Source organism: Colletotrichum tamarilloi (genome assembly GCF_030869305.1).
Source record: "Colletotrichum tamarilloi strain Tom-12 chromosome Unknown Scaffold_160.1, whole genome shotgun sequence".
In the NCBI taxonomy this organism is placed as follows: domain Eukaryota; kingdom Fungi; phylum Ascomycota; class Sordariomycetes; order Glomerellales; family Glomerellaceae; genus Colletotrichum; species Colletotrichum tamarilloi.
Window position 1 is genome coordinate 13,413 of NW_026849543.1, and position 25,039 is coordinate 38,451.

Here is a 25,039-nt window from a genome sequence, read left to right on the forward strand (position 1 = left end):
ATCGAACATCTTTCGACGCACAATATACCCATGTCGAAGTATTCGGTAGCCAAGTCGGATGCATTGGTACGAATATTGCCCAAGGCAATGCGGTCGAACCCGCGCGATGGGACCTCCAATGCTCGAGGGACTACAATACGAACAGCCCAATCGAACCCCGGCTTCACAAGCCTCTTTCCGGCTACAGAATTTTCAGTCGCGAATATGAAGGGCAGAGATGTCAAATACAGAGCGGTGGCAAATGCTGGAATGGAGGATGGAGGATTACCCCGTGGGCTTGGCTTCAAACACGATGTTCATGTGCTTACTTTACTCCATCAGAGCCAGCTTGGCTTGTTTTGTATGTACAGTAGCCCACTGGGCCACCATACAGACATTGCGATATCCAACCCAACTTTATTCTGCGGGAGCTAGCTTCCATGTCGATAAATATTCGACGATCACGGGAACGCCGAGGAACCCCGCGGTGCAACATGCACGAGAGACAAGATGGGTAGAACAGCTTGCAGGAATAAGGTTCGGTCGTATTGCTCGCTTTCGTTTTGGTCGTTTTCGCGATCACTTTTTCGTGTTTTGGCGGTTATTCCACGGCGGATGTGTCGTTCTGCTTCTGCTCCACGTGCTCGGTACCTACCTTAGTGGGCGAGTATCTCGAGGCCAAAGGTAAGTATAGCATCACCGTCAAAAAACACGCCGATGATTAGGTCACTGTGAAAACGTTTCGCGAATGGGATGTATTTCAGCCTAGAAAAGGGGAAAAGAAGAATAGTATTTGCAAGGTCTCCCCGTTATTAAAATAAGTACTGCTACATCCTACGTTGCCAGGCTAAAACAAATTTAAGAGCGCTCTAATTGGGAGCACTCAATCGTCCGTGGCATTGTAATTCTTGTGCGGGTCACCAATGCCGCCTGGACGCAGCAGAGGTCTCGTCTCTCGCTCAACCTGCCGCTCCTCTCTGTCTTGTAACCGCTCCAGCTCCTCCTCTGTGTCGGCGTACCGTTCGGGATGGGCCGTGTAAGGGCCAGGAAGGCCCTGCTCCCAACCTTCCGAGTATGTTCTGGTCGGGTTAGGGCGTCTCGGCTCGTCGACGAGGGTTGGAGATTGCGGCTCTCCGTGGTGCTCCTGAAATTCGTAGTAAATGGCCATGGCGAGAAGAACGCCCTGTATTGAGGCAGTCAGGACGAAAACGCCCCACGTGCTCCATCCTTCCCAGCCAAGGCGGGCAAATAGGCTTCCGGCGAAGAGGAAGCCGCCGGGGGTCTGGATGCACATCATGGGGATGCTCAAGCTGCCGACGTGCTTGATGTGGTAGGTTGTCCAGATCTGCGGAATATACTGGACCGCGGCAAGAGCGGCGGCCATGACGCCGAGGAAATTTGCCCACAAGTCGAGGTGGTCTCTGAGCGCGGTGGTGAAGACCACAGTCAGGATGATGACGAGCAGGCCGTGGATCAAGCTCACGGAGCCGACCATTATAGCAGTGTGCCACGAGGGTGGCTTATCGACCAGCTCCTCATCGGGAACAGTGGCATTGTCGTACCGGAAGAAGATGAGGAACAGGACAAGGCTGCCGGAGGCACGAGTTAGTGCGTGTATGTGCCATTGGCGAACAAACATGGGAGGGGAAACTCACATCAGCGCGAAGGAGATCCATTGCATGCCCAGCTGGGCGATTCCGAGTAAGCCAGCAGCACATTCGAAAGTACCCAATTCGCTACAGCAGGCAATGTCGCGTCTCGAGGGCGGGACGGTCAGAATATTGGCGAAGCCGGCAGTGGCGGACGTGACTCCCAGCAAGACGAACCATGGCGAGATGCCTTCCGAGGTACCTCTGGCGATAATTCGGTAGTGCTGCGGCAGGTAGGAGACGATGAGACCGATGAGGATGATACTGTGTGGAACAAATTAGCTGTTGCTTGGCATAATACAGAAACCCTTCGTAGAGCTGGACTCACATGGAAATCGTCAGATTGAGGAAGCCAGGAGCGCGAAGCTCGGCGCAGCGGTCGTCAAAGATTGTCACAACCATACTTGGTAGCAGGACCGTCCGGAGTATGGCAATGTGCAGGCGTTGGTCTCGGAAGTGGGTTGCAATGAACAGCCTCGGCTGTTTTGGTGGGCAGTGACACCAGCTCTTTCTCGAGTATAACCACAGGCGGGTTGTCGGTCGCGTCGCAGAGGAAGGATGACGGGGTCCCGGAAACCCAAAGCAAAGCGGCAAGATGGAAGAGGAAGTAGCAGCTAGGCGAGCATTGCGTAATCGTCGGAAGGTCAGGAATAAGTAGTCGCGGGACTTTGGATTCGCCTTGGCTTCGCTCCTGTCGGTGGTTCGGTGATTTGGGTGGGGATGCAGTCGTCGAGAGATGGAGAAGAGAGAGAGACGGGACGATGGAGTCGGCAACAGCGAAGATGGGCGCGAGAGAGTCCGGCCCACGGCGACTTGGCTGCAAGTTGCGGTGGTAGTGGATGGAGGACAGGAGATGGCCTGCCTGGCTCAGATTGATGTGTAGGTAATACGCAGGAAACTGCAGAGATGATGAGTCGACCAGCCACGGGTCGAGAGAATGTCTCCAAGGTCTCACCTGCTGAGATCCACAGTACCTGGGCACCAAAGGCAAGGCAGAAGGACACTTGAGTGTTGGAAGGTCAATCGAGCTGTCGAGTCGGTTTACTGGTTGTGGTGCTTTGGAGGAATAAAGTCCGGCACCAGCGGGGTTGGAGATTGGGTGTCAGAATGGAAGGAAAGCCACACGGGTGACCTAGGTACCTTAGGTACGGTTTGAGGTGAGGACGGGAGAGGCATGGAGCACGGGGAAACAATGGACGGCGCAGTGCAACCTGCGAAATTCGTGTCACAGGCTCGCAGCGGGCAGGCCAGAGCAATGGAGTAGGTACCTTCCGCTGGTAGGGTCACCGGAGTGTCAGCGTGGTGCGGCGTTGCAGGCGGCAAGTCCCTCCCCAATCAGCGCTAGGACCAGGAACATGCATCGCTAGCTCCCCCCATGACGTCGCTGTCTTGGTGACCTCCACTCCTTTCGCAGTGCACCTGCCCGCAGTAGTGTCTTGTCCGTATCTACGTACCTGAATCTGCCCTGGCTGAAACGCAGGAGCGCTCCGTTGCTTACCTAACACCATAGAAGGGAGGCACTCACGAGTCGCGGTATCTTTGGGGCTTTACAACAAAAAACCTCCCAAGAACCCGTGCCGTAACTGCCTAGGTTAGTATGTGAGGCGCCTCACCTCACCTTGCCTTGCTTTGGTGCTTGAGGAAGGAAGCCGCTTGAGGTCTGGGGCTCTACTGCCGATCAACGTGCCTGCCCTCCCCAACTTGCCTGGTAAGATACCTAGCTAGGTACTGCCTTCCTCGCCAACAGCGGAAACGGACCACATGATGACCCGACCTTCACCTGCACACCCACTTGGTCGGTGAAGAAGGTGGTGAGCCAGTTTAGGCTAGTGGTGAAGGCAACAATCAGGGCCTCTCACCGAAGCTGTCTCCACTCTTGCCAGGGTCACAATTGAAAATGCAGTAATGCAGACACAGCGCTGCAATCTTCCTCTTGCCAATTGCTCGACTCGGACTTGACCTCAAATTCAAGGCAAAGACGATGCATCAATCACATCACCACTGACACTTGCACACCGCGCCAACACGATTCGGGGAGCATCTCATCCATCCCTCCACATTCCCTTGGCTCCTTCTCAATGGCAAATACCTGCACATTCTACCCCCGTTTAGCTTCCTGGACGATATCACTGCGATCTTCACGCCTGCAGAATCTTGATTCTTCAACGCCCTGCGCGATCCAGCCTCACTTTCCATCGCCAATCACACCCACCACTGAGTAATGCTAGTGTATCTTCAATATCGCCCACCTACCCTCCAACCCTAATCAACGATGCATCCCGCGGCGGAAAACAAGGATGCAGACCCCATGCAGCAACACTACGACCCAGCAAACTCGGCCAAGGACCCCTCCCATCTTTCCGCCCCCTCCATGGACCTCGTAGCTTCCTCCGAGATAGCCGCTAGAGATTCTGATCCACCAGGAAAGCACAAGAGCTTCTTTCGCGGGGTCCAATGGACTCCTGACGGCACAACACTCATCGCTTCAACGTCCGACAACCGGCTGTCGGCCTACGTACTGCCGGCAGATCTCCTCGACCCCAACGGCCGGCCCCGGACGTTGACGCCGCAGGGGCAACTGCGTCTACCGGAACCCTTCTACTCGGCAGCTGTCTCACCCTACTTCTCCTTGGCCGACCCGCAAACCCAGCTTGCACTTCTCGGCTGCAAAGACCACCCTATCCAGCTCTACCACGTCTTTGCAGACTCTCAGTCTTCGCCTCCGCTATGCTCCTACAAGCTTATCCGACGGGAGACAGAAGAGTACATCTGCCCTGAGTCCCTCTTGTGGTCCTGGCCTGGGACCCATTTCCTAGCCGGCTCGACAAATCGCCTCGACCACTTTGACGTATCACGGACTGGCTCTGATGGTCCCATCTTGACCATCCCTACCATCCCTTCCAAGCGGCATCTCCTCAAAGGTGGCGGCGTTGGCATGAAGGGAATGGTCTCTGCGCTGTCGAGCCAATATCCGGACGAGTCTGGCGCTTGTATCGTCGCCGCCGGCACCTGGTCCCGTTGGATGAGTCTCTACGACGTGACTCGAACAAACAAGGCCGTTGCGAACTGGAGCATCCAAGGCGTTGACAGGTCTCACTTCGGCCGAGACATCGGGGGAAACGGCATTGTTCAAACCATATGGAGCCCATGTGGACGCTATCTAGCCATCAATGAGCGACAGGCAAACGGCATTCTCGTCTACGATGTGCGTGGGACAGGCCAGCCTCTGAGCGTCCTAGTGGGCCGCACCACCAACAGCCAACAAAGGCTGGCCTGCGACGTCTTCCCTGGTACTGGTGGATCGTCCGGTGGTTTCGAGCTATGGGCGGGAACAGAGACTGGCCAAGTCCTCGTCTACGAAGCCGTTGGCTGCACAGAGGGCGTTCATGACAAGTCATGGGACTGGGCTGCCCATCAATCTCCCGTCGGGAGCTCAGGGGTCCACCCCACAGGATCGGTAATCGCCACTTGCTCTGGCGGATGGGCCAGCCATGGGGATGAGGAATTGGACAATGGCCTAGGTGTCGCGGGCAACGACGGCCAGCCCCGCCTGGCATCGACATGCATCAGCTCCGAATCATCACTCAAAGTCTGGACCTTGGCTCAAGGTCCAATGGAACATCCAGCCGATGGCTTCGAGGCATCGTGAGCAACCTGATTTCGAATGCTCTTTGGTCTGTAACAGGCGAGGCGCCTCGTTGGCACGCCTGGTATCAAATCCCGAATCCTCTGATGACTCCGCAGACCAAGGGCATCATCCTACTGCAGGGTTTGGAACGATACATGCAAGTCAGTCGCCCTAGACGTATCACGAGAAGGATTTTGCTGTCTTGAAAACATGATGGCGGTTCTGGTCTGACAACACTAGTTTGGAGGTGATGATCATGCGACGACTCCGGCTACCGTGATACGGCCCTAATTCCTCCGTTGTAATGGCGAGGTCGATGGCCTGGCGTGTATCTGAATCTGGCCGAGGTCTCAGCATGCAAGCGTAACGACAACATGATTTCGGATGACTGAAGCCAAGATCTACGAATAGCCAAAAAGCGCATCCCTTTGCATGGCATGCCGCAGATGTTGATGCGGCCTAAAATTACTGAAAAGAAACCAAGACACCCATTGCTTATCCATACTCACGTCGTTCTGTGCAGATTCGGTTCCGCCGCCGATCAACAGGAGCGTCGAGTCCCAGAGTCATCCGAGCTATTCTGTCCCTCCAGACTGTTCAGCCACACGGATCAAGAATTGCCCGGCGAATCAGATGGAACTCGACAAGTGGAGTGAGGACGTGGAAACTGGCTCAGGCCGTCTTGCGGGAGGGACCAAGAGGTCAGCCGCAGGTGCTTGAAGCAAATGTCGACTCCAGAGGCTGAGAGACCAGCTTGTGCCTCGCATACCCGAGCTCATGTCAGCGGATATCAAGACCATACGAATGGAGAGACCGAAGTATAGGCTTCACATGCCATCGTATTCTTATCCATGCAACGTCTCTTCGGCCGAACGGGTGATATCAGCGCATTCAACTCAGCAGTTTCGTCATCGCCGACCTGGCCGGCCGATTCGGAGACTGTGCAAACAACATTTCAGCTGAGTTCTGCAAGCCACCATCACCATGTTGCCATTCTCTCCATATTGGAAAGCCTCGTCAGTTCCTCGCTGGTTCCGTCACACGGACCGCCGGTGAGGCCTTCAAACACAACTTTCTCTGTCCGACTTGAACGGCGCCACGACCAAGCGTTCTCGCCATTAGACTATTCCCCGTTCTGGACAGACACTGTCGTTCCTGACTAGCATGCCCCACGTTGCAGCCTTAGCCCGACAAAGACCATAACCTTCAGACGAGCAACTGGCTCCCGCTGTTCATGTCCTCTTTGGCTGCAATCGCGAGGCTCCCCGCTGACTTTTCGCATCGACCGCCTATCAGTGGCCGTGCAGACGTCCCTCCCTTGGCTACATTGTCCACAATGAGAAGCAACGGTCGCATTCCGATCGACATCAGATCCCACAAAATAAGGTCGTGGTCTATCTACTCGTGGCAGGGCATTGAGCGAAACGACCCCGCCGATTGACTGGACACAACCAGCATCGATGGCATCTGAAGCGCGTATGCTCTTCATGGCATCGACAGGGATACTCTGGGCGATTGTTCGGAACCGCTATCCAATTTTGATGCCTAGAGCTGACCGACGGTACCGGCCGAAAGCAAAACGTTGAGCGAGAAGATTGCTTGGATCGCCGCTGCCGCGGGGCCTGTCTCAGAGACATGTAACATGGACGGACTTGAACGACCAAGTGTGCAGCTGCTCCATCTGCATCTTCTCATGTCAGGAATCAGACTTGGGATTTCGCTGTCCTAGCGGCCGGCTGTCCATGAGCCGGAAGTCAAAGAAGCTTTTTAGAACATTCCGTAACGCACTCCGACTAAGATATAATTGGCGATGGCAATCGCTCTCGTTACGGTATCTCGAGCCAGCACTGCATCTCTCGCTTTCAACTCTACCACCTTTCGCTTCGACTTGCAGCCATCCTGACCTTCGGGCGGTGTTCGATTCGTTCCAATCGTTTATATCGCTTATTCTTTGTTTGTTGTCGCTAGTGTTGGACCGTGACAATCATGAAGACTACGTCTCTCATCACTGCCGCTCTGGCCAGTGTTGTGATTGCTCGCCCCGGTATGGACATCAATAAGATGATGGCCGATGCCAAGCTCGAGGCTCGCCAAGCGGACGGTGGCGGTCCTTCGACAGAACTCATTGGCGATCTTGCTACGCTTCGGGGCCGCGAACTCACTGCGACCGGTCAGGCAATCAAGGACATCTTGACTGCCGAGGCTCCAGGCCAGGACCTGAAGAGCTTTTACGATGACTCTGATCTTCCGCCCAAGAACTCGGCGGAGTGCAGAGAAGACGAATGCTGCATCTGGAAGTACATTGCCGACGATATGGCGGCACAAATGGTGGGCAATGCCGGGCGCTGCAACAATGTCGCACGTGGTGCTATTCGCCTTGGTTTCCATGACGCGGCGTCTTGGTCCAAATCTACCGGCGGCACTGGCGCCGATGGCTCCATCATTCTTGCCAACGAGTGCAAGACGCGTTCCGACAATAAAGGCCTTGAGGAGATCTGTGATATCATGGAGGGCTGGTTTGCCAAGTACAAGAGGTACAAGATCTCCATGGCCGATTTGATCCAGACTGCGTCCAACGTTGCCACTGTCTCCTGCCCCTTGGGACCCCGAGTCCGCACCTTTGTTGGTCGCAAAGACTCTACAACGCCCGCGGTGAAGAAGCTCTTGCCGGATCCATCCGACAGCTCAGCCAAGCTGTTCAAGCTCTTCGCAGACAAATCCTTCACTCCAGCGGGCCTCGTCGCCCTGATGGGCGCGCACAGCACCAGCCAGCAACGCTTCGTTGATCCCTCGCGCGCCGACTCGCCCCAAGACAGTACACCCGGAACTTGGGATATCGCCTACTACCAGCAAACGCTCAACCCCAATGCCCCTCCTGCCGTCTTCAAGTTCCAGAGCGACATCAACGTTTCCCAGGATCCGCGCACCAATGGGGTCTGGAAGGCATTCGCAGCGGGGCCGCGCGGTCAGTTCATGTGGAACGAGGTAAGACTTTTCCTGACGGCGTCACACGTTCGTCCCATCTGGATAGACTTCCCGAGACTAACAACCTAAACTTTAGGCTTATGCGACAGAGTACGTCCGCATGTCTCTGCTTGGTGTCAGTAACATCAACGACTTGACCGAATGCACCAAGGCCCTGCCGCCTTTCCGCCCGGGCTTCCAGCAGCCTGATGAAGACCTGTTGACAAAGGTCATGGGGAGCGTCATCAACTCTGAAGCCATCAAGCAGGCGCTCGAAAAGGGTGACAAGATTCCTCCCAATGCCATATAGAATGCGAGGGATAGGTGTGACTTTTCCTTGCAGCGTACATACTGTCTTCATCCGTTTTCTTTCTTTGTACCACCTATTTGTACCATATCATTACATGTAAAATAGGGCCAAGGCGTTTTCGGTGTTGCATGCATAGACCACCAAAAAAGAGTCACGACTTACATGGGCCGAGGCTGGCCTCAACATGGCGTGGACCAAGATTGTTAGAATAGGAGGCGAGCTTCAGGAAGCATTTTCTATTTTATTCTTACTTGTAATATCAACGTTCTCTTCGAATTTGTCTCATCATATCTCTGAATAGAAAGCGCTAGAATTGCAGCAGAGTTGCTCACGACATGTCTTGGCCCTTGGTCTCCTCGGCATCACAAGAATCTGCAAGGCCGCCTGCAATGAAGAGGTATAGTAGGTGTGTGCCTGACACGGTTCTTTTCACTGGGCAAGTGGACAGCGCCGTCTCGGCAGACCGATGATGAGACGTTTTTGTCCTATTCAGATCGCCTGGTGGTCCCAACCCGCGCGCAAAACCTTCGCCCGAGCCAACCGATCCTCGTCTGCAGCGAAGCTTAATCACACGCATCACGCGCAGGTTCGACGCAAGGTACGTATGATTCCTCCTGCATACGCCTATACCTTATTCCACAACACTCATCAAGTCCATCCGAACTATGTGCAGATGGGTTCGCCAGCTTCCGAACACCTTCCACTCGCAGCCAGCCCTTCCAGCTTTTCAGCCCAGACGCGCACTGACTCTGTCCACCAGACTCCCACCACCAAGAAAGCCCTTGAGCACATTCGCCCTCTCCGAGGGGCTCATTCTCAGGAACCGCACGAGCGTCCAGTCTTGGTCATTGTTGCCGTCGCCGCCGTCGCTGTCGACATTTACGACTGGATAACCCCCCTTGACGACTCCGAGAGCGACCTGGGCCGCGTACATGTTGAAGCCGGCGCGTCGGAGAAAGACTTCCCATTCCGTCTCTTCCGACATGATGACTTGCTGCACGTCGTGGGATGCTTTTTTGAGGTGCGTCGAGACGAGGGCGCACGTCCAGTGGGCTAGTGTCTTTTGGCCGCCGGCCACGTAGACCACGTCGATGGTGCAGCCGCTGCTATTGCTGAGGGAGCATGCGAAAGCGACGAAGGAGGCGTACGATGCGGCGTCGGCTGCGCTGAGCGGTCCGATGTGTTCTGCGAGGGGGTTGTCTTCCGAGACGAGGATAGTCAGTTGTTCGTAGAGCGGTGCGACTCTTGCTACGCGGCCGCGGAGTTGAGAGAGCTGTGTTTGGGATCCTGGAAGGGGCTTCTGTCGGACCTTGAGGATAGTTGTGATGATTATACCTGTTGTTGGGGAAGGGATGATGTCGGCCTCGTAGGATAGCGGGGATGGCTTTACTACGGTCTCTACGCTTCCCGGGGACCAGACGCGTTTGTTGTGTCGTGAGAAGTCACGGTCTACGAGATCGATGCCCGATAGGTTAGCTTGGAGGGCTGATATGATCCCTCGCGGGAGGGCGGTAGAAATGATGATGCGGGAGGGGCTGTTTGTGTGCTCTATGGCCGGGACAGGAGCATCGACGGGGGCCTTTTGTGCTTTCGGCTTCGATGATACTTGTCCGACTACAGACATTGGAGCTTGAGCATCCTTGCGCTTCGTAATTGGGAATAACGGCTCGAATTTCCCTGTGACTCGTTTCGCACCTCGTAGGTTCATGTAGTTGGCGAGTAGGTTTCCCGCGGCATTGGTTTCATCTACTCCGAGGAGCAAGCTTTGCCCTAAGGACCTCGTCGACTTTGACTGTGTAGTTGTAGTTGTCCGACGGTGCTTAACGCCCACAGTCGGCGACACCTGATCTATGTGATCATCTTTGGCAGCTTGTTCGTGTTTGCGTTTTCGAATAAGTTGCATGAGGTCCTCTCTTGTGGAAGGTGAGCTACTGTGGGCTTGGTCCCCGTCATCAGGCATCGGGATCTCCTCGTCATCATCGTCTGGAAGTATCGCCTTGAGTGTATGTATTTGCCGTACGTGATCGGCACTCGTCGGTAGTCTCGTAGATCGTCGCCCTTCAAGGAGACGTTGCAACACTTTGTCATCTCCAACGGACTCCCCGACTTCCACCAGACCTAGGGAAGATGGGAAAGGGATCCATCGCAGCTCCTTTTGTTCTTGCCGATTCCGTGGCCAAGGTGGCGATGCGAACTGCTCGGAGTTCTGGCAGCGGACCCAAAGAAACATCTCTTCGGGGCCTCGGGTAGCTCCCTCCCAATCTAGTGTAGGTGCTCTGAAATCGAGGACTGGAGGCTGCATTCTGGCAATGGCGTCAATTACCTCGACCTGCTCTTGTTCGAGCTTCCGTGCCAGGGTGTCTGCTTTCTCTGTTAAGAGGAGGTTGAATTGTTCGTTGAATCTTGACTCTTCCTCCGAGCATGGGCTGGATCTTAACGGTCCTGGAAGGCTAATGGAATTAAATCCAGCAGTATCGCGTAAGATTGCCCGAAAGGCGTCTTTCTCTTCGCTTCTGGACGTAGAGTCGTCCGACATGGGCAGGATAGGGACCTCCATGGCTGGTGCTGTGCCCTTTCGTTGAGGAGTGGGGATGTCGAAGCTAGGGGTGTCTGAAGGTATGCCAAGGATGTCCGACGTTGAGGTATCTAGGAACTTGATATCATCATAGGCCACGGCTAGGTTGTGTCGGGATTCCTCGAGATCCTCTTCGAGAAGGCTCTCCGGATCTGAAAACTGAGGTATCTCGCAGACATCGGCATCCGGTATAAACAACTCTGCATCTTCTACATCTTCGAAGGGCATGGTAATCAGTGGTGGAGTCATGGTTTCGACTCTGTCCTGGACAGATTATTAGCGAGATTCTTTACACGACGCCAAACCAAATATTCCCACCATAGCTGGAACCATCTCAAGATCGATCAATTGGTCAAAGTCCCTCTTGGACCAATCAACGAATGTTGACTCTGCAGCGTATGCTAGGTCTTCCTCGGTGTAGTCAAGCTCTTCAAGCTCGGCTTCTCTCGCAAGCTGATCGTGAAAGTGCACCGCAGAGAGCGGAAGACCCAGACCTTCATCCTTCGTATTATCGACAGGCTCGCGAGGCAACGGGTTAGGCTTGCGGAAGAAGTCAAGACACTGGGCTTCGCCGACTGCTCGACCGAGAGCTTTGAGGTCGTGCCTCGGGTCACTTCTTAGGGACGGCAGCTCCAGCTTCGAGACTGCGTGCGAGAATCGTATGTGGGGTATGGTGGCCTCTATGGAAAGCTTGAGAATGTCTCCCGGAGGAAATATTTGGATGGACTTTGCGAGGATATCGTCGGCTCCGTCATCTTGCACATCGATCTCGGGAGTGAAGGTGGGTTCTGGAATTGCAAAGGACTGGACATCAGGCGTGTCTTCCAGATGATTCGTACATTCAACAAAAGTTGATTCTCGCAAGCGCTTAGCGATATGCTTCAGGTGCGTAGGGATGTAGACCTTGGGATTGATGAATAACTCTTGTATCAACGCATACTCGGCTGGCCCAACTCCTTCGGTGGACATGTTGCACTGTGATGTCTATGTCTTTGGCAAAAAGTTCGAACTCGGTCTCTCAGGGCAGTGATCCTAGATGAGAAAATGCGAACAAGAACGAAAAAGATGAAGCCCGGCGTCAACGCTACATCGATGGTGTTACCCTGACGATGTGGGCTTTTGGTCATTTGACACTCAAGATACTCGCAGAAAGACTTGGAGATATTCTTTGTGCAAATCCCACACGTATCAGTCGTAAGGAAAGACTTCCATTGTCGTCCCGCCTGCCTCAGGACGGAAGTCGGGCTTCGGGTGTCGTTCCAACGTTCCTCCGGGCTCCCGGAGACCCCACTTCCACCGCCGTGCCTGCCCGTCGAAGATGCAGCTCCGAGATACGTACCCTGTCAGGCAGCCAACGGAACAGGCAGGGCAAAATCCGGGGGAAGAGAAGACATGCCTGCATTGCCGGGTCGGTGTGGGGCCACGTCACGTCCGATCAGTCTCAGATCATAGCAGTAAGTTAGGAATCGTGCTGCCTCGAAAGAAGGATGTTAACTCCTAACTCAAGGCAGAAGACGGTGATGTAACCTGCAACACCATCATCTTGGCGTCCGATCGATGCCTGGTCATTGAATTGCGGGACACGACCTCTCCCACAGCTTGAATGGATGAATGCCTGTTACTTGTAAGTTCCGATGCCCTTCGGAGCTAATCACGGATCGGGGCCGGCGGAGTTGGTCACTGGACCCGTTTATCCCTCTCTTAGCGCACGGGGCGGCCGCTAATAATCACGCAAGGTGAGTGCTTGCTTTAGGGTGAGGACTGCCCCGAAGCCACTCGGCTCGGGGGACGGGGATTGGGTTCAACGATCGGACGTTAGATGGGCTTGGAGCCTAGCGTAAGGGGAAAATGGAGACCAACGTAACCCTACAACGATTTGAGTACCACGGATGAAGATGTGCAAGGACGGCTGAGTAAGGCGTTGATGGGGAAAGCCGGAGGGAGGTGGATGCACACTGCATCAGTGCGGAGACAGCTGGTTTCTGTTTCTTGTGGGAAAGTATAAAAGCATTACCTCTTACGGCTGATGCATCGCTGTTCTGTTTGTCTTGATTCTAGCTCCCCATCGTGGTTTAACTCACTTTACACTAACTTGATTCACCGATTCCGTCCCAAGAACCCAGTCTTCAAACAGGCAAGATGGCGACAACGCTGGGATCTAAAAAGTTAATTCGCATCGGCGTAATGTTGGAGGCCGTGCAGCTGAGCGACATCATGGGCATCGATCTCTTCGGCAACCTGTCTCGTGAATACTACAACAAAGTCAAAGACTTTGATCCCGAATTCGCACAATGGGCCGACCACCCAGTAGATACCAAGTTCTACTTCATCTCGTCCACGCTAGAGCCCGCCGAGATGACGCCCGGTCTCAAGTTCGTCCCGAACATAACCTACGACGACTGCCCTCGAGATCTGGATCTCGTCCTCATCGGTGGCCCACTCCCCAGCCATCGCTCTCCCGCTGCCGACCGCTTCATGAAGGAAGCCTACCCGAAGACCAAGGTCTGGTTGACAACGTGCATCGGTAGCCCTTGGTTGGCCAGCGCTGGGGTGCTGAAGGGGAAGAAGTGCACCACGAACCGCGAATTCTTGCCGTTTGTGAGGCAGGTCCACCCTGAGACTGAGTGGCTTGACCAGAGATGGGTCGTCGAGGAGAAGGAGTATGAGGGCGAGGAGAAGGGCGAGCTGTGGACTGGAGGTGGAGCCGGCGCTGGTAAGACTTGTTTCGCTCACACCCTGCTCATTGTTAATGGTTACATGACTCTAGGCCTTTCGATGATCATCACATACTTGAACAAGAACTTCGATCCTGGATTTGTACAAAAGATGGCACTCGAGGCCATTGCATTTGAAGAGTTGGCGCTAAACCAGTTTTACAAGACCTCAAGGCCGACAGCATAAGCGATCAAATGAAATGGTTGAATAGTTACAATAGTCTCCAAATCTTCACCATCGCATAGAGCTGTTCTACTTACCTTGCTCATGTGCACTGAGAGGCTATCTATCATGCATCTACGTAACGGATGATGAACTCTGGGGAATCATACCGATCCCAGCTCTCCGGCAAGCTTCTATCCGCCATGATCTTCAGCGCAAAGATGCTGAGCTGATACCTGCCAGCTGGCGCCCAAGAGCCATCCGCCAAGCTACCATCCCAAGGGCTCATCCAGCCAATGGGCCTTACATAGGTCATGGGATATCCAGCTACGCTTCCAAGGGTCACCACACCGAGGTCGTTATCTCGGGCATCTGAATTGGTCTCAGACGCCGGAGACGCGACTGGCACGGCCTCGAGACGAACCTCGAAGCTTCCCATAACCAGCCACAAGAACTGGTTAGGGAACGCTCCAAGGGGGAGAATAAGGTCCGAAGTGTTTGCCAAGGGTAAGGCCCAGTCGGGATGCGCAGCCGGAGCGGGAAGCTGGAATGTGGTGTTTGCGGGTACATCTGGGCTCCTTGGGTCGTCGCTGCGACTGAAAATGAGGCGATTTGCAGCCAAGACTGTGATGTTCTTCATAGATGTAGCTGCGCCGATGTAGGGGACCGATAGCGCGATCTCGCCGTCACCGTTGGTCCCGTTGAGAGCGACCCATCCAGAGTACAGTGGGAGGGTCGCGGCGTCCAAACCCTTGGGAGGAACCACGCTGATGCGAACTTCACCGGTAGCGTTGGGTTCCAAGCTAAAGCTGGATGGCTCAAAGGTCAGAGTCGCGTACGTCGTGAAGAGCTCGGGAGAGCTCTGACGATAAATGTCCGTGAGAGTGGTGGCGGTCAAGGCAGGAATGTGGGATACGTTGTACGTTGCCGCTGTGTCCCCGACGTTGGTTATAGTGAACGTGGTGTCGGAGATGAAGTTGTCGGTGTCGTTGAACGAGAGACTGGCTACGCTGAGAACTGATGTCGTGTAGGCTGCGTCGTAGGCCTGTACCATGCCGGCTCCTTGTTGTGGCACAGGGCCGAGGCCGGCTTCGATGTTGTCGACTCCGTAATTCTGTGAGAGGTTTGGCTTTGCGGTTGAGGCAAGCAGCCTCTTGATCAAGTCAGGATCCCTAGTTCCCCGTGCCTGTTCGATGTCAGTCTGATTAGTCTGGCTAGGAAGACGTCGCTCTCGCCGCAAGAACCTACCTGAGATACAAGAGCTACGATACTGGCAACTAGAGGAGTTGCCATGGAAGTGCCAGATGCCTCAGCATACTCACCAAGAGCAACAGGCCAGGTGCTCAAGATACCGGCACCGGGAGCCCCAAAACTCGGCGCAAGCTTGAGCTCGAAGGTCGGACCCCAGCTCGTAAAAGCTGACACCTTTCCCTCACTATCCGCTCCTTGACTCTGGTAGGATGATATGGACATCACCCCGTCGCCAGTGCTCGGTGTGCTGATTCCGAACAGGCCTTCTGTACCGCCAACCTCGTTGCCAGCGGCGAAAGTGCAAGGAACGCCGGCATCCACGATCCTCGAGACAGTCACGGCAAACGCCTCTCCAGCCCAACCATTAGGACCTCCGATGGATCCAGTAATGATATCGCTGCCATCCTCGAAGGCCTTGATAACGCCCGCAAGCAGAACATCGCCAGTCGTCTGGCCGTTACACGCAAAGGTCCGGTACATGCCCAGCTTCACCCCAGGCGCCGCACCGGTGAAGCCCATGGGGTTCTCCATGGCAGCAATGATACCGGCGACGTGGGTGCCGTGGCCGAGACAGTTCTCGAAGGGATCCGCATCGGGGACGGGCGCGTTCGCGCCGTCATAAGCGTCCCCCACGATATCGGATCCGAACTCGACGAGACATCCTGGACCAAAGCAGCCGCCTAGGGCGGGGTGGGTGTAGTCGATGCCTGTGTCCACGATGCCAATCTTGAGACCTGTTCCGATGAAGCCCTTTGCACGGAGCTTGTCGACTTGCGTCATGACGTGGGGTGGCCAATTATCTGTAGAGTTTATTTGGCGTTTGTACTTGGATGGAGTCTTGTCTTTGCCGGTCCAGGTGATGTCGAGCTTTGGGACGCTGATCAGGGGGACGGGCCAGAGTTTCTTGACTTGCGGGAGGCCGGCGATCTTCGAGGCTGTCTCATTATTGGAGCCCTCGACGTGAATGGAGACACCCTTGAAGATCTTGGAGTGGAGGTTGAGGCGCTGCGAGATCTTGGTCGCGCCGGTTTCTGTCTTCAGCTGGCTGAGGAATCCAGTGACATCCTGTGACGTGTTAGAGAATCGCCAATGGGTGCAGGTGAAGCTGGCGAACTGACTTGATCGTCGGCGAACTCAACAATGAACGCGCCGGGAACATTTGTCTTCTCGAAAACTGGCGTCACATCTTTCTCCACCACCGATGCAGAGGATAAGACCGCGATGCCGGCCAATGCCGCAAGCGATGCTCTCAGAGCAACCATGTTGAGCTGGTTTCTGCGGTACAAAGAACCTCAAGGAACATCAAAGTCCTACAGCTCATAGCTACGAGGAAGCCAAGGATATTTTACCTACATGATTTGCTTATTTATACGTCTAAAATTCAAATGATATGATGGGCGCGCCTCTGAACCCCTTGCCCGTGATCATCTACGTCGCATTTAACACTATCACCATGTGGTGTTGAGGGTACATTCCCCACCAAAAATCGCCCAAAACTGACATTCGGATAGATGAAGCGACTCGAGAGTGCGGGGCAACACGAGATTACTGAGAGCGATTGAGCAAGATAAGAGCGCCAAAGATTGAGGGCCATACTGTGATCTTCTCACGGTTGCAGCGGATGGATCCCCTCGTCACGAACACGGAACCTGTCGATTCTGGTAATGAACCTTGTTTGTGCTGCAGCATTCAACGGTCTTGTCGCAGCAGTCCAGATGGAATCAGCAAGGAAATCCGGAAGTCCATCAACGGGGAGCGAGGGGCATAAGGAAGGTGGTATCCTGCATAACCCCCTTGTTACCGTCGCCGGCGCGAATGCAACGTGATCTTGGCGCATACTGCGTACAGTGTTGCTTCAGTTGGCGTGACCGGGATGGTGGCCGATACTGAGAGTGCGGAAGAAGGAGATTTCACGGCGATCAAAGTGTGGTGAGATATGGGGAGGATTACCAAGGCTCGCATTCGGTCGAGGGGTTGACTAATGGAGTCCGTCGAGTCTCAGCGCACGAAGCACACGTGAAAGAGCCGGCATGCAGCGTTATCGACGCCAAATATTAAGCTTAGATTCACTCGAATAGTTGGCCCTCCAAAGTGAGAGCAACGGTAGAGGTCCTTCATGCCGATGTCCCGTTCACCACCGACCACGCTCCCTCCAAGTACAACTTGTCCAGCGCCGCCGCCGCCGTGGTATTGTCCACCTTGAGGTTCAACCAGTGCTGATTAGTGACATTCCGATCATAGACCCACTCATTCGACCCATTGGCATGGACAAAGTTGCGCCCGTACTTGTTACCGTATTCAAAGATGTCCCCGAGACCTTGCATAGCATACAACACCGTCAGTGGATCCCACGACTGCCGGGGCCGATAAAAGTTGTAGTAAATGTAAGCCTGCCGGACCGGATCCGACACGGGGCCCTCGGCGAGCAGCTTCGCTCCGGACAGCACGATTGAGCCAACCTCAGTGCCGCAGAAAACCACACGCCCCTTCCAGTTGTTCACGACGTGCGCCGTGTGTGAAGGGTTATCGCCAAAGAAGTTGAACTCACGACCGGACGGGTACTCGCCGCCCATGACAACCAGCTCCGAGACCTTGCTTGCAATCAACGCGGGGCCCGTGAGGTTAGAGATAGCGTCAGCGGTGGAGTTTAAGAGCGCGGAGAGGTTCTCGAAGAAGCCGATGGAGACAATGGTCACGGGCTCGTCGGCCCCGGCGAGGATCTTGCGGTAGAGCGTCACCGCGTCTGAGGCGTTTTCGGCCTGGCCAAAGGGGAGCGAGCCGCCCGAGTAGTGGTATGAGATCTTGCTCGCGTACTCGCCTAGGTCGTAGGCGAAGGTGTCGAAGAAAGGCTCATCTGTCATTGGCCTGCGTGCGCCGATGGGGACATCTCCAAGGCCATAGTGAGCGAGGATTGCCGAGGTTGCCGTTACGGAGTATGTTGAAGGGTAGTTGACGTTGACACCGAGGAGATTCACGTCTGGTGAGGTTGCTGCGAGGAGAAGGGCGCCGGTATCACTGTTGTGATGTTAGAGCCTGGGTGTTTGGTGAGGATTGGGGGGACATGGGTGGCACTGACTCGCAGTCACTGAAGATGTCAGTATCGATGATAATGTTTTTGCGCGCTGCCAACGCCGGCAGTATGGCCAGCGCGGCGGCTGCGACTCTCGCGATGGACGCTGAGACCATGGCTGATGAGGCTTGCCACTCAGAAACTGTCTTGAGCCAAGTTCATGAGTGAACGGCGGGTTGGAAAACTTCGGATGAACTGGTGTTTGTATTGAACCTTTCAGGGGAGAATCCTTATCTTGACTCGGTAATATGAGGGGAAATAGAACTCCTCTTGCCAGGGGCTAACTCCGATTTTAGGAGATGAGTGGAGCTTTTAGTTCAATTTGAAGGGGATTTTCCACGGGAAATGTCCTCATTGTCAAGGTTCAACGTTGAAGAGTCAACTTCGATGAAGGGGGTGAGCCGATAAGGAAATCTCTCGAAATTGCTGCGTTTACCAAGCTCTTTGAGAACTCGTATTTGCAGCAGATCGGCAACTGACATGCAACGAACTGTGAGAAAACTCCATGCTGTATCAAACACGAGAGAGACTAAGCTCTTTCTACTTCATTTGTATCATATGTACGTCTATCTTATGATGTAGCTCATGCGGACTATTTACTAAGAGTAAGAGCCGACTTAGATCAAGAAAATGCTAAACTCCACTTATGTTCTAAAGTATGCTTTCCTCAACATCGCGGGCGAATCCTCACCGGTACCTCTCTATCAAATGCATGCGATCCAAATGGCATAGCTCGATGATGTGACCGAGCCTTGGCCGCATCCGCCGGATCCAAAATCTCCACGTCAAAGTCCCTTAGAATGAGAAAGACGGAGACAAGAATAGTATTCTTTGCCAATGTCTCGCCCGGACACCTCCAAGCGCCTCCTCCAAAGGGGAAAAAGTGCCCTCGCAGCGCTGATGGATTCGACAGTTTAGCCTTGGAATCATCGCGCACGTACTTCTCCGATACAGTGTAGTTGTGCATCACCAAGTTAGACTTCCGAAGCGGACCGCTTGTCGGATCATCGGGGTACTCGAGGAACCGCTCTGGCCAGAAGGAATCAAGAGAGTGCTCTTTGACCCCGTTGATGGTCCGGCCCGTGTTCCAGATGGCTCCGTCGAGGCCGCCGAGCCAGCTTGCTGATAAGGCGGTGGTCCCCGATGGTAAAGTGGAGAAGGAATCCCCGTGGAGACGGAGACCGGCACCGACCGATTTGCGGCCGATAGCGCCGGCAACGTGAAGTCTTAATGTTTCTCGATAGACTGAGTTCAGTAGCGGAGCCGATGACAATGCTGTGCAGTCTAGTGATGCTGCCTTGCTGTCGTTTTTAATGTCTAACTCGTGTCTTAATCTGGACGTAAGAGTTGCGTCCAGGAGAGCATGCAGCATCATCCAGCAGGCGGCTGGAATGGTGTTTGCAGTTGTTCTGTATGATGATATTAGGCCAAGTCCACCTCCAACTTGCAAAGACTGGGAGTAAGTGGACTTACACAAATAAGAAGCCTAGGATGACGCTCGAAGTTCCGGCATCCGAGAACCCGAGATCCTCATAGCGCCGGACCATGTTCCTCACGTAGCGGGTGCCCCAGATAGGATCAGACTCAGCATCACCCGGTTCCGCATCATCATTGTTACTGTTAGAGTTGCACCAGTCTCTCCACTTGCTCAGACTCCTGATTATTCGGTCGCGCCTACGGTACTGGGACGGATACATCCATCGTGGGCTCCCACGTGAGACAACAGGGAATGCATCGTAAAAAGCCCAAAAGTCTTCACAAAATGATGGGCAAAGCCTGAAGATGTGCTTCCCATACAGCGCCTCGACTTCCGCACGGAAAATGGTGTCGCGAACGAACTTGTACAAATCAGGGATGGCGACGGGATCTTGGTTAGGAACAGAAGCGTTCTTTGGGCAGAGTCGTTGACTGAAGTTGGAAGAGAATCTATCCATCACAAGCCTCAGATTCTCCCCGTTCAAGAAGGCGATGAAGTCTTTTCGTTGATGTTCCATGATTCTTCGAGATGCGTCCGGATGAGAAGTTGTGAGTCCTGCTTCGTCACGTGTCTCGAATGCCGAGATGTGATCGTGGTCGAACACATGATAGTCCACCGCTTCCAAGCCGAAGAATATTGTCAAGGCATCGAAGATCCCAGGTACTGGGACGAGGTCTCGAGGCCCCTTGAAGAGTGACCGCACGCCTTCACCGGGAAGGACATAGCAAAGCGAACTTGCAGGTACTGAGAGGGATATAACGGTATCATGTAGGCGAGACCTAAGGCTGGTATCAGCAAGCATAAATCTGAGGTGGATTTCCATCATGTCACATACTGTAGAGGCCGAAGGAATTTCTCGGCGTTGAAGAGAATCGCATAGGCGTGGCCAAGTCCGGGAACAAGGTATGGAGGTATGACAAGCCGCCTATTTCCTAGCTTCTCGTAACGTTGATTCTTCCAGAGAAACCGGATATAGGTGAGAAGATAAGTGAGAAGGAAGGGAGTGCTCAAGATCAAAACAGAGCATGCGGCCTTGGCGAGGGCATCTCGTCCCGCGCCGCTCAAACAAGCTTCTCCAAGCACTAAGGTAAACATGATGAGAGCCTTGATGAGTGTCAAACCAAAATTTCTACGTCATTCAGAAAGAGGAAAGAGAACATCCATGATCCAGAGGATCTTTGGTTTTTCTTATAAGATTATTCAATGTCTCAAAGAGCTAGAGACCCATTATCACATGGAAGTTTCGACATATCAAATAACAGCTGGTAATCGCGCGAGTAGACATCTATTTACATGATCGCGGAAGGTTTCAGAGTGTCATTGGGGGCTAGTATTACCCGCTGCCTTGATTTTGGCCCCTCGTCACGCAGCTCGTGTTGGTTGTGAACATGAAGACTTGGCTGAAAGGATTGTGGCAGAATAATTACCCTTGCCGCGGGTGATACCTTCTTTTGGCAACTCTTCAGCAAACAATGTCCATCTTTACGGCGCGGCCGCCGCAGAAAGACATATATCACTTATCATGGCGCTTCTCCGACTCCAAGGTGGCTTGCGGCCCGGATTGCATGCTTCTCGGTACTCGGTGGATCCGTGTATTTCGTTTGTTCGAGGGAATGATCATATCAATCCAAGCCGGAGATCCCTCAACTTGACTTGTCTTCCAGGATATCATGGATCGCCATTGGACGCCCGGTTTGTTTGCTTGGTTGGGTAGCTTTGGTGAAGGCAACGTCAAGCGCTGAGCCGCCGCACCGCCGAGTCTACCGCCGGCATTCAATGGAGACGGACGGTGACTTGACTTGCATGTGTACTCGGAAAAGAGCATACACAGTTACCACTTGAGACGTGGCGAGCTTTCGACTACGGCACCAACCCCAACGCTGAGCCTCCGAGTTTTGGGGGTCGGGATTCTGCACACAGCTTCGGAGATGGCCCCCAGGGATGGTAGGGCAATATGTGGGACTCCGTTGTGATGCCGCATGGGATTGGGCTCAACTTTTGTTTGCTCAATGTCGTTGGAAGCGGCAACATGGTCGTTCAGGATGCGATGGGTTTGATTGGACCAGCAGGTTGGCTTCGCCGCAGGTGAGGAAGAATCCATGCTCCCACGGGATGGATGCACTGTGACACTCTCATGCAGGCAGTCACTTGGCTGGATTCAGCCCGCCACGGTCCACAGGTGACAATAGGTATTAGCAGGCGCCACTCCCGCGGCACCCTCTATATTTGACAGATATCTTCGAGCAGACAGGAGGGTTACACATAATTCCTTCTGGACGGGTGGCTTGATGTGACGATTTGGGACTTTGCAGCCATGTTGCCAACCTTGCTGTTTGCCTTTGTGTATGCGGTATCCATCACAGATTCGTCAACTTAGTAGGTAAGATAAGGTAGTAGGACAATCCCAGGTTATTGGATCGAACACAGGTCACTTGTACAACATGTTGCGACCAGGACCGTTGTGGGGGTATTGTTGAAGAGGATGGGCATTCACAGAGCTCGCAAGGGAGTAATTAGTTTAAAGGCTAGCGGTCTGATGTTGGCGGATTGGAATTATTCCCTCTCCGCACAGTTTGGACTTGTGCCCAAACTACTCCAGGGCCCCGCCCGTCCACGAACAGTCTTGGCCTAGCTAAGAGATAGAACAATAGAAACAATGTGGGAAAAGTTCGGAACCCCCAGAAAGACAATCTTTTTCTGCAGTATTCCAAGGCTCATTGAGTTGATGATACAAAGGTATCTCGGGTAGACCTTAGGTAGGGAACTCATCGGCCATTGAACACCAAGCAGGACGATCTGTGTCCTCGCCAGTGTCGGACCGGATGACGGCGTGAACTTGACACTCTGGACAAGATTCTATCAATTTTCTCCCTGAACGTATCCTTCGAAGACTGCGGATCTGATCCCCGATAGCACGAACAGCATGTAGAAGCCTCTAGGATTATGCCCCGAGGACTTCAAGATCGTTTGCTTGCGCAAGATTCCCGGAAACCAACCTGGACCGGGCTAATGGACGCACTGTTTGCACAGTTTGCTTGAAACCGACATCCATGCCCTGCAGGATCTCGATGCCGTGTTAGATTCGTTCCGTACCGTGAGGGCCGCAAGCTCGGGGCAACGCGGGTTTCCGTTTCCTCGGGCCATGGTCAGTATCAATGGAAATTACCCCGCAAGGGCCGGGCGGTCCGTGAACGCCGACAGGATAGTTAGTGTACTTAGCACAGCGATCTTGTAGTTGGGGTAATTGTTAGGCATTCCCCGCGTTGTCTCTACTCATACGTAACACAACACAGAAGCTTGGTGGTTCACTCCAGTGCCGGCGGGAAACATCCTCTGTGCGTCGATGGAGTGCCGAGGTCCTGATGACAGTATACTATCAGCCCCGCCTACTGTTGGGCATGCTGAGATAGTAAATCTAACAACACACAACCTAACCGTCGACTGCCTGCAAGTTGTCAATCAGAGCCAAATTCCAGGTGTTCAACCCGTAGCTTGCATAAGCATGTCTTCTCAATCTCGAGAAGCCCCGTGGAAGGCCATTGCACGACGTAAACAGGCTGAGAGAGCAGCGCGCATCTCATCAAAATGGCACATCCCAATCAAGGCCATCCCGAATGACCCCCCTCAACCAGGTGACGGGCCACAGAGAGTTCTTGACATGCCGCGCCAATTCTTGTCTCAATCAGAAATCTCAATTACCGAAACTTACACGATTCCAACTCTGCTCAAGGCCATAGGGACGCGCAAACTCTCAGCTAGACAAGTGACCGAGGCCTTCTGCCACCGAAGTGCCATAGCGCAGCAACTCACAAACTGTTTGACTGAACCATTATTCGAGACCGCCTTGAACCGGGCTCAGTTTCTCGATGACTACCTCCGCGAACACGGCGCCCCCCTCGGCCCCCTCCACGGCCTCCCCGTCTCCGTAAAAGACACATTCAACGTTGCAGGCGTCGACACCTCAATGGGGCTGGCATATCTGTGCCACAAGCCCGCAGCCTCCAATGCGCCGCTGGTTGATCTCCTGCTCTCTTTGGGGTGCGTCATCATCGCCAAGACCAACATCCCGCAAACTCTCGGAAGTCTGGATTCCGTCAACAACGTTTTTGGCCGGACCATGAATCCTATCAACCGACTGTGCACCGCTGGCGGATCCTCTGGCGGCGAGGGCGTCCTCGTGGCCATGAAGGGTTCCATGATTGGAATCGGAACCGATATTGGTGGCAGCATCCGCGTGCCTGCTATGTGTAACGGTGTCTATGGCTTCAAGCCCTCCAATGGCCGCGTTCCGTACGGCGGACAAGTTCTTACTGGCATTGACGGTATGAGCCGCACTTCCGTGCAAGCTGTTGCAGGCCCTATTGGCCGTAGTGTTGAGGACATAGATGCTCTCCTGCGTGAGATCGTCCCTCGGGCAGCTTTATGGGGCGAGGATTGCATGCCCGCATCATGGCCCTCCAGCTTGAGAGTGTCGTCGATCTCGGGCTGCGGCAAGAACGGGGAGTTGGTTATCGGCGTTCTCCGCACGGATGGAAATTGCAGCATTCATCCACCTCTTGATCATATGCTGGACGAGGTCTCTTCAGCTCTTTCGCACACACGCGGTGTGAAGGTGGTTGAGCTGTCATGCCCCGCGGCACTCACCAAGGCACAGTCAGTCATGAACAAGCTCATGGGCGTCGACGGCTCCGTCACCATGGCCCAGATGATTGAAGCAACAGGCGAGCCCCTAGTACCTTGGACAGCAGCACGATTCAAGAAGGGGAAGCCGCTGCCACTTACGCAAGTTGCTCAGCTTCAGGCACAACGAGCAACGTTGGAGCGGGAGATGCTCAAGATGTGGGTCGAGAACGATGAACACGGTCGCAGGCGAGAGAAGCTGGATGCTGTGATATGTCCGGTTGCGCCGCACCCTGTGCCGCCCATCGAAGGATACAATGCTGTCGGTTTGACTAGCAGTTGGGTGATGCTTGACTATCCTGCAGGAACAGTACCAGTGCGAGACGTGAGGGAGAGTGATCTGCAGCTTGGTCGGCCACAAGGTGGAAAGATCCTGAGTAGCTGGGACGAGAGGAACAGAGAGCTGTGGGACGAGAAGAAGATTGACCGAAAGATCTACCTAGGGACGCCGCTGAGTGTTCAGGTCGTTGTACCAAGGTTGCGGGATGATCGACTGGTTCAGGTCATGGCTAGCGTAGATGCAGCTTGCAAGGTCACAGGTGTGAACGCAAAGCTCTGAGTTGAATTGCTTTCGTAGTA

The 25,039-nt window shown here is 54.1% G+C and overlaps 8 protein-coding genes across 8 annotated transcripts; 4 read left to right on the top strand and 4 right to left on the bottom strand.

The window, feature by feature from the left end:
• Positions 1–862: 862 nt before the first annotated feature.
• On the bottom strand, positions 863–2,030 carry CTAM01_15383 (ATP synthase F0; the record flags this gene model as incomplete). The annotated part of the gene is made up of 3 exons (XM_060531380.1): positions 863–1,568; positions 1,635–1,892; positions 1,957–2,030. The coding sequence occupies 3 exons, from the start codon at positions 2,028–2,030 to the stop codon at positions 863–865; spliced, it is 1,038 nt and encodes a 345-aa protein (XP_060374031.1).
• A 1,870-nt stretch (positions 2,031–3,900) lies between these two features.
• On the top strand, positions 3,901–5,277 carry CTAM01_15384 (WD repeat domain-containing protein; the record flags this gene model as incomplete). The annotated part of the gene is made up of 1 exon (XM_060531381.1): positions 3,901–5,277. One exon carries the CDS (start codon positions 3,901–3,903, stop codon positions 5,275–5,277), a length of 1,377 nt encoding a protein of 458 aa, XP_060374032.1.
• A 1,965-nt stretch (positions 5,278–7,242) lies between these two features.
• Positions 7,243–8,530, top strand: CTAM01_15385 (peroxidase; the record flags this gene model as incomplete). Its single annotated transcript, XM_060531382.1, has 2 exons — positions 7,243–8,241; positions 8,318–8,530. 2 exons carry the CDS (start codon positions 7,243–7,245, stop codon positions 8,528–8,530), a joined length of 1,212 nt encoding a protein of 403 aa, XP_060374033.1.
• Positions 8,531–9,257: 727 nt separating this feature from the next.
• Positions 9,258–12,074, bottom strand: CTAM01_15386 (uncharacterized protein; the record flags this gene model as incomplete). The annotated part of the gene is made up of 2 exons (XM_060531383.1): positions 9,258–11,369; positions 11,424–12,074. The coding sequence occupies 2 exons, from the start codon at positions 12,072–12,074 to the stop codon at positions 9,258–9,260; spliced, it is 2,763 nt and encodes a 920-aa protein (XP_060374034.1).
• Positions 12,075–13,244: 1,170 nt separating this feature from the next.
• CTAM01_15387 (DJ-1/PfpI family protein) lies at positions 13,245–14,006 on the top strand (the record flags this gene model as incomplete). The annotated part of the gene is made up of 1 exon (XM_060531384.1): positions 13,245–14,006. One exon carries the CDS (start codon positions 13,245–13,247, stop codon positions 14,004–14,006), a length of 762 nt encoding a protein of 253 aa, XP_060374035.1.
• A 103-nt stretch (positions 14,007–14,109) lies between these two features.
• On the bottom strand, positions 14,110–16,495 carry CTAM01_15388 (subtilase; the record flags this gene model as incomplete). The annotated part of the gene is made up of 3 exons (XM_060531385.1): positions 14,110–15,168; positions 15,231–16,298; positions 16,352–16,495. 3 exons carry the CDS (start codon positions 16,493–16,495, stop codon positions 14,110–14,112), a joined length of 2,271 nt encoding a protein of 756 aa, XP_060374036.1.
• Positions 16,496–17,347: 852 nt separating this feature from the next.
• Positions 17,348–20,875, bottom strand: CTAM01_15389 (uncharacterized protein; the record flags this gene model as incomplete). The annotated part of the gene is made up of 5 exons (XM_060531386.1): positions 17,348–18,248; positions 18,310–18,449; positions 19,001–19,712; positions 19,777–20,559; positions 20,616–20,875. 5 exons carry the CDS (start codon positions 20,873–20,875, stop codon positions 17,348–17,350), a joined length of 2,796 nt encoding a protein of 931 aa, XP_060374037.1.
• Positions 20,876–23,282: 2,407 nt separating this feature from the next.
• On the top strand, positions 23,283–25,019 carry CTAM01_15390 (amidase; the record flags this gene model as incomplete). The annotated part of the gene is made up of 1 exon (XM_060531387.1): positions 23,283–25,019. The coding sequence occupies one exon, from the start codon at positions 23,283–23,285 to the stop codon at positions 25,017–25,019; it is 1,737 nt and encodes a 578-aa protein (XP_060374038.1).
• Between the last annotated feature and the right edge of the window lie 20 nt (positions 25,020–25,039).